This window comes from Gossypium hirsutum, chromosome A13 (genome assembly GCF_007990345.1).
Source record: "Gossypium hirsutum isolate 1008001.06 chromosome A13, Gossypium_hirsutum_v2.1, whole genome shotgun sequence".
NCBI lineage: Eukaryota > Viridiplantae > Streptophyta > Magnoliopsida > Malvales > Malvaceae > Gossypium > Gossypium hirsutum.
Window position 1 is genome coordinate 50,846,554 of NC_053436.1, and position 8,345 is coordinate 50,854,898.

The 8,345-nt window shown below is 35.0% G+C and overlaps 1 protein-coding gene across 1 annotated transcript; it reads left to right on the top strand.

The window, feature by feature from the left end:
• Positions 1 to 6,467: 6,467 nt before the first annotated feature.
• LOC107894954 (dof zinc finger protein DOF2.4) lies at positions 6,468 to 8,128 on the top strand. The gene is made up of 2 exons (XM_016820113.2): positions 6,468 to 6,619; positions 6,801 to 8,128. Exons 1-2 carry the CDS (start codon positions 6,569 to 6,571, stop codon positions 7,713 to 7,715), a joined length of 966 nt encoding a protein of 321 aa, XP_016675602.1. The 5' UTR covers positions 6,468 to 6,568; the 3' UTR covers positions 7,716 to 8,128.
• The last annotated feature ends 217 nt before the right edge of the window (positions 8,129 to 8,345 follow it).

An 8,345-nucleotide genomic window follows, 5' to 3' on the forward strand; every position in this document is an offset into this window, starting at 1 on the left:
ACTGCTGGATTCCCTGTTCTGTTTTAGAAAATCATTATAAATTGTACAAAATGATTATAAGATAAAATTTATATGCTTAGACTCCTTAATGAGTCTAGTTTCAAATGAGATTAAATACAACACATTTGGAATTCTGTAAAGTGAGAAATTGGATTCGTAGTGAAGAGTGGTCAGAATAGTCAAACAGTGAAATAGGGGAAACTTTAAGAAAAATCTGGTATTGATTGGCCAAGCCTAAAATTCTGAAAAATTTATGGATGGAAGATATACGAGTCTATATTCAGGGAAAATTAACGGCAAGTGATTTGGAGTTTAGTAGCTCCAGTTATAAGTAATTTAGTAACTACTGCTCAGGAAAACAGCTCGTAGTGAATATGTGATTTTGTTGTAAACATTAATGAAAGTTTGCCGATGAATTATTTATTGATTAATATAAAGCTTGCTATAATCTATGTGTGTGAAAGTCGGATCAATATATATAATATTATTCGGAAAGTAATATTTGAATAGTCGATTAATGACTATTTTAATTTTTGTTGAACTTAAGCTCAAGAGCAAAGGGGAACTAGATCCGATAAAGGGAAGGAAAAAGTAATTGAATAGCCGTTGAAGTCGTTCGACGACATTTGAGGTAAGTCTTCGAGTAATGACCCTACTTGAATTATATTGAAATGGTTAGTCATATTATGACGGATAGTCGAATGTGCATAGAGACTATGTTATAAAGCCAATTGAAATCATGCTCTTTGTGTGTGGCTATTGAGCCGAAATTTGAAAGATTTAATAAATGTTTTGTGTTTGAGCCTTAGTAACGAAGAAATGATATGGATGTGTTATGATTATTGATATATGTGTGCATGAGCATTGGAATATATCCGGGCTATGACCCGAAGGCAATTATGCGAGTTGATATATCCGGGCTAAGACCCGAAGGCAATTATGCGAGTTGATATATCCGGGCTATGACCCGAAGGCAATTATGCGAGATAATATATCCGGGCTATGACCCGAAGGCAATTATGCGAGATGATATATCCGGGCTAAAACCCGAAGGCAATTATGCGAGATGATATATCCGGGCTAAGACCCGAAGGCAATTATGCGAGTTGATATGTCCGGGCTAAGACCCGAAGGCAAATGTGTTTGCGGTTGCATTCGGTTAAATACCGAAGAAACTTGGGTTGAATGTGAGCATTTTGTGCTGTAACTAATTTAATAATTATGCTTGACCAACCCGAATGATAAGGTATGTTTGCATGTGCATTGGAAAGTCGGTTTGTTTTAAATGGTATTCGTGCGATCGGCTAACGAATTCTCGGCTTTTATAAAGGTTGATACCTTGTGTACCTATGTGGGTGAAGTGTGAAGTAAGTATGAGTATGAGAATGTGTGTTAATAAAGTGATGTAGTTAACTATGTGAATATAATACTGTAGTCAAAGCCGATTTCATTACTTGAGACTTACTAAGCTTTAAATGCTTACCCGGTTGCTTTGGCTCTCTGTTTTATAGATTTTGTTCGTTAGCTATCGGATTCGGGATCAGCGAAGTCGAAGTCATCTACACTATCAAGCTCTTTTGGTACTCCTTTAGTTGAACTCTGGATATGGCATGTATAGGACTACCCCCTATTGTTTAAGTTCTTTTGTGATGTATGTGTGTAAAGCCATGCGAAAATGGCTTGTAAAAGTGGAGTATGGCATTAGACCATTTGTGTGTATGTATGTATATATATGGTTTCATGATGTGACTATGGTTTGAAATGGAAGTGTTGGGCTAATGATCAGCCATTGGAATGGCTAAATATGATCACATGTGGACCTATGTAGGGCAAAATCCTAGTTGGTCCATGGTGACCACAAAATAGGTAAAGTTTATCTTGAAAACAGATTTTGACAGCAACAGTGGTGTAGAATTGAAAAATCACATAAATTCGTAGGAGTGGAATTAAATAGTGAATAAATTATGTAATCAAACCTTGATGAATCTACTTTCATATGGAAGTAACGAAACAATTATAGGAACAGTACAGAAAGAGATATTCCGGTTCTTGTGGAACAGGGCCAGAACAGTTTCTGGATTCACTGTTCCGCCTTTGGAAATTCACTATAAATTGACCAGAGATAATTAGGGGTCATACCATATATGTATGGATTCCTCTCTGAGTCTAGTTTCCATAGAAACAAACGGCATCAGTATTGAAGCTCTGTGCAGAGAGATATCCCAGTCGTAATGGGAAAAGGTCAGTGTAGTCGACCCCTGTAACATGGGAGACTTTGACTAATAAACTGTACTAGTTGGCCCAACCAAAAATTCTAGAAAAAATCCATAGGTGGGGACATGAGTCTAGTTTCAGGGAAAAATCACAAAACTGATTCTTGAGTTGTGAAACTCAAGATATGATTTTTGAAGCGACTAGTACTCAGACTGGGCAGTGTCTGGAAAAAATTTTTTTCAAAGTTTGTTAACATCTCGTGTCCGACTCCGGTGTCGGTCTCGGGTTCGGGTGTTACAAGTTGTGTTATGTTTGAATGTGATTTTGGCGTGTAGCCAATTATGATAATTTTGATTTGGAAAATGTAGTTGACATATATGGCTTATGATGATAAATGTTAAATGGTAAATTTGGTACTTTTGGTGTGAATTTGATAGGTAAATAAAGTGGTAAGTTTTAGCATAAAAACTTAGTTATAATTTGATTACATTTTTGGCTAAAATATGCATATGGTGATACATGTTTAATTGCTGTGATTGGGATGTCTTTTGAGCATATTGGTTGTATGCACATGCACCATATTTGGATGGCTTGATGTTGCATGGTTTGGTGCACTTTGGGTTGCTTGCTTATATGTGGAAAATAGATTATAGGTATGTGCATGTTTGGGTGAGAAATTTTGGCTTGGAAATGGCCTATTTTTCATCTACATGGCCAAAGGCACGGACGTGTGTCTCAGCCGTGTGTGACACACGGCTAGGCGACACGACCGTGTGTCTCGTGTAGCTTACAAAGGGTTACAAGTCAAGTAGTTACACGGCCTGGCACACGGGCGTGTGAGGCCATTTCGAAGGGTACCTGGCCTGGTATACGAGTGTGTGGCTTGGTCGTGTGACCCAAGTCAGAGAGTTATATGGGCACGGACACCGGTTGGGACACGGCCATGTGTCTATACTTTGAATGCCCATACGGCCTAAGACACGGCCGTGTGTCTCAGTCATGTGAGTCACACGGCTTGGCTACACAACTGTGTGATCCCTAGAGTTTGAAAATTTTCTTCTTTTTCTTGAAAATTTTATATGTTTCCGATTTAGTCCCGGATTGTTTCTAATGTGTTTTTAAAGCCTCGTGGGCTTGTGTAAGGGACAATATGTATGTCATTGATTGATTTTGTGAATAACATGTTTCAAAATTTTTGATAGTTTTGAAACGTAAACTCTGGTAATGCTCTGTAACCCTATTCTGGTGACGAATACGAGTTAGGGGTGTTACATGTAACCTTAGTAATAATACTAGAATGTATCTAATATTACAAGTAATGGGTGACATCTAGCAATGCATTATTGCTACCCAAGTTACAATAAGTCCTGATTCGACATAACTTTTCTATGATAATTTTTTCAAGTATTACATCATTTTATACTTAATATCTAGATTGGACACAATTCATGGAATAATCACAGTTGCCTTGTACAATCTCATATTTCTTGATATTTTAAATAGACTATAATAAACAAATAAGTGTGATATCTCATATCAACTTATTCAAGCATGGCCATGCATTTCTAATCTCACTTCATCAAGAGGCCTAAGATATTGCTCTCATTACGTATGAGGGATAAATTCTATCTTGATCAATCATCTCCTACTACATAGATTGCAACGTACACAACATTAATCTTTATACTATAACCTATTATGGTAGACATTTGACTGTGTCAAAATATACAATTCACGATGTTGGGACAATGATGATCTGTAATCTAAGGATCATATACTAGTTATCACTCTGAGTAATGTTGTGACTATTAAATAATAATCCAAGAAACATACTCGTAGCGGGTCAGTCCAATATGTTGTTTTCTAACACATACTCATGTATTGGTTTTGACATCCGTATGTCAATGACAACACTTTGTCATCAATCAACTAAACATTAGTCTTGATGCTTTATTGTTGATCAAACCCACAAGAATACTTGACTAAAGACCTTTTAAGAATAATCATATTTTCTTAGGAGTATATTACAATTAAGCTTATTTATACACAGAAATATAAACTGAAATAATAATGGTAATGCCTTATATTAACAAGTAAGGTAAAATAAGTATGTAATTATAATCATCTAATGCTTGGCCTTTTCGCATACTATAACAATCTCCCACTAGAACTAAGACCAGCTACTCATATATCTAATACCAAGTGACTTGGTGTGACGATCATGCTTCTGCTACGTCAGAGGCTTCGCCAGTGGATCAACAATGTTATCATCTATTGGTACTTTGCATATTTCTATAGCTCATCGATTAATGCTTTCTCGAATAAGATGGAAGAACCTAAGTATATGTTATCATCTGGGTTCTTTTGCTTGTACAATGGCTTTGTTGTTGTCACAATAAAGTTCTATAGCATTTGATATACTAGGCATAACCCCTACTGCTTAATCTTTGGGTTTGAATGTTTTCTTGGGCATGCGGGGTTTTACCGAAATTTATTAGAGATTTCTCGAAAATTGCAAAACCCTTTTAGAATTGCGCCCACTCAGACAGATTAGACTGCTAGGTCACTTTTGATCAAACGATGGGATCTGAAATTTCTAATATGCCCTGATTCTTGATGAGTCATAAGTGACAGTACAATAGTACGAACTACGTTGACAATAAAACTTAAGTACGTCGACAAAGGTACTTAATTATTTTGCAAAAAAAATGTAAAACAAACTTGAACAAAAACAAAAAAATAAAATAAAATCACATAATAATAAATTCAATAAAAAATAATTTTTTTTGACCAATTTAATCGTCTCTGCTAAAGTTCTAGCTATTCGGAAAGCGTTTGTCATATTCTTTGCTTCCAAGTGGCACATTTCACATAAACTAGCTATTGAATATAATTGTGATATTGGTATCAAGTGCTGCACTAAATTCTTCTTAGCACTGGGTGCCATTAGGAATTTCGTTAGTAGTTTCGTTAGGAAGGATTATCCGGGTTCTTGGAATATTATTCGTCACATAACCTACACTGCTAATATGGAGTCTGATAATCTCGTCAAAATAGGGGCCAATAGAGATTGAGACTTATTGCAATACTTTGCTTAACCTTTTTTACTTCCTCGACTTTTTGCTACCCGGGTGTACTCTTATTTTGGCGTGTCGCTATTTCTTTTTCTAAGTACTTGATTATGCTTTTGATTTTGTACTGAGTTTTGTGGAATCAATAAATTTGATATCTTTACCTATAAAAAATTGATAGTTGATAGATAATCCTTTAATTGTAGGCCATGTGCGATAAATTGCATAATTAGAATTATTTATTAGTGAAACTTAAGTTGTGAACTATTGGTTCACTTATCTTAAAATTAGCTTGAGCCCGAATTATTGTTGTAATTTTTTTTTTCAATTTTAGTATTTTCACTGTTCACTATAAATAAATTTTTGGGATGTCTCTTTTTCTTTTTCTTTTTTTAAACCAAAACCGATTGTTGCTAGTATGAGATTTCCAGAGTTTTTTTTCTCTCAGCAAGTAAATCAAATGTATTCCAGAGTTGTTGGTTCGTGAATACCAAAATAATAATATAATGTTAATAATATGCTACTTTGTTTTCAATTATAAGTTATAAAAGACATAATTTTATTAAATTACATGTCTATGCATAGTATGTGTATAAAATTATATAATACTGTAGGATAAAAAATAAATTTCCATATATTTTGTATTTAAAAATTTTGATAATTGTCGATTGAGTATTAAATCGACTGGTATAAGAATTATGATCAATACATGAGGACGTAGCTTCGAGTGCATTAAAGTGTATTATCCTCCTATTTATGAGTTAGGGAGAGGTTACGAGTAATTTTAAGTATTATGTAAAAATAATAATAATCAAAACTTATAATAAAAAAAATTATGATAATTAAACTGCGCTAATCAATTTTTTTTAAAGAAATTAAGTTGATTTTGAATGTTTCATTTTTCCATGCATTTCACAGACATGCAAGTGCAAGAGGAGAGCCACTATCTCATTTTTTTCTTTAAGTACAAAGAATCACTAAGAAAAAAAAATCTAGTAAAATAAAGAAAGGTTAAAGGTTAAGAAACATCACCTTTTGTAACCCCTAGAAACAAAACAGAAATAGTAGCGTGAGAAGGAGCAATAATAACTTAATTATATATTGTAAATATTTTATCATATATAATGTAGCTAAGACTCCTTTTAATTTTTTGTTGCTTCCGTCCTCGTTCCACATCTCACTTTCTTTGCTTTGCTTTTTTTTCTCTTTCCCTTTCTCTCTTTAACACTGTCACTTTGTATTATTAATTGCTTTTACGAAAGGAAAATAAAGATCAAGGAACCATGGTTTTTACCTCCATACCAGTTTATCTTGATCCACCCAACTGGCAACAAGTAAGGTTTTTATTTTTATTGGTTCTTTGAATTTATTTGTTTTGAAAGATTTGTTCACTGAAAAAGCAAAATTTTCTAAAGATAAAATATTCCTATTGTTACTTTTGTTATATCTTGTTGAATATACCAAGTATTTGATTTTTTTTTCCCTCTTTCTTCATGCTTTCTTCTATTTTTACAGCATTCAAATCATCAAGCTGGTCCCGGTAATAGCGTCCAACACTTTCCTCCACCACCACTTCTGGCACCACATGGAGCAGGCTCGATCCGGCCTGGTTCTATGGCAGATCGAGCTCGTTTGGCCAACATATCAGTGCCGGAGGTAGCATTAAAGTGCCCAAGATGTGAATCAACTAACACAAAGTTTTGCTACTTCAACAACTACAGCCTTACGCAGCCTCGTCACTTCTGCAAAACTTGTAAAAGGTATTGGACTCTAGGGGGTGCCCTAAGGAATGTTCCTATTGGAGGTGGATGCCGTAGGAATAAAAGGAGCAAAGGAAGTGTACCGAAATCTCCGGTCAAAGGCGACAGGCAAACAGCATCCGGTTCCTCAAATACTACTATTTCTTCTAACAGTTTTGGAAGAAGTGATATTTTAGGTCTTGGAGTTGGACCTCAGGTTCCTACACTTAGGTTCACGGCTCCTTTGCATCTTCATAATGAATGTGGTGGCGGTACGGATATTGGGTTGAATTACGGTTCAGTTCCCGCCTCAGTTGGAAGAACAAATGATAACTTAAGTTATCAAAAAGGAAGTGGTTTAAGTGGGGCTGGAGCCGCTGGTACTTCACTTTTGTCCATGACGGGTTTGGACCAGTGGCGGCTACAACAACCACCGCAATTTGCCTTCCTAGGAGCTTCGTACCAAGTTGAAAGTCAAGGTGTTGAACCATCCGCTTGTGGAGTTCGGCCTAAGATATCGAGCTCAATGGCAACCCTAATAGCTTCAGTGAAAATGGAAGATAATGATCAGCAAGAAGTGAGATTTTCAAGGCCGTTTTTGGATGTTCCAGGAAATGATCAATACTGGGGTGGAACTCCATGGACGGATCTTTCATGTTTCACCTCTTCATCCACTAAAAATCCTTTATAGATTTTATTTTCTTTATCTTTTGCTCAAAGAACTGGGTGTTGAAGCTTCTTTTTCTGTTGTTAGTGTTAGCTTTAATTAAAGAAACAGAAGGAAAAAAAAAAAAACTGTGATGAAAGACAAAGTAACGTACTTTCCAACTCCATATGTCATCTATGATTAATCCATGATGGACTAAAACCCTAGAACTGGTAGGATTTTCTTTCGTTTTTACTAGGATTGGTAGATTTCAATGTCCGAGTATGTGTTTTTTTGTTAACTTTATTATTATCATTATTATTATTATTATTTTGTAACTTGAGTATGTTTTTCATTGTGAGTATATCGGTAGAGCTTGCATTTACTGATGATAACTTCAGTACGTGTATGTTTTAAGTCCTATGATTATTTTGGCAATTCAATGTCTGTTGTGATCTTTTTACAAGGTGTATAAGCACGTGAATGTTACTTTACAATAGCTATAGTCTATATATAAAATTTAATTTCAAAACTTCAATCTAAACCTATAGGCAGCATATAGAATCATATAATATTTGTTTCGCAAGTTTATAAACCTACTTTCTTCTTCTCCATTTAGGTTGCCTTTTTTCCGGGGAAGATTGCTTTAGAAAAATAATTTATGAAAAGTTGATG

Coding starts and splice junctions, on each gene's coding strand:
- LOC107894954 (XM_016820113.2), top strand. CDS start 6,569: ATGGTTTTTACCTCCATACCAGTTTATCTTGATCCACCCAACTGGCAA. Junction 6,620..6,800: donor ATCCACCCAACTGGCAACAA/GTAAGGTTTTTA, acceptor CTATTTTTACAG/CATTCAAATCATCAAGCTGG.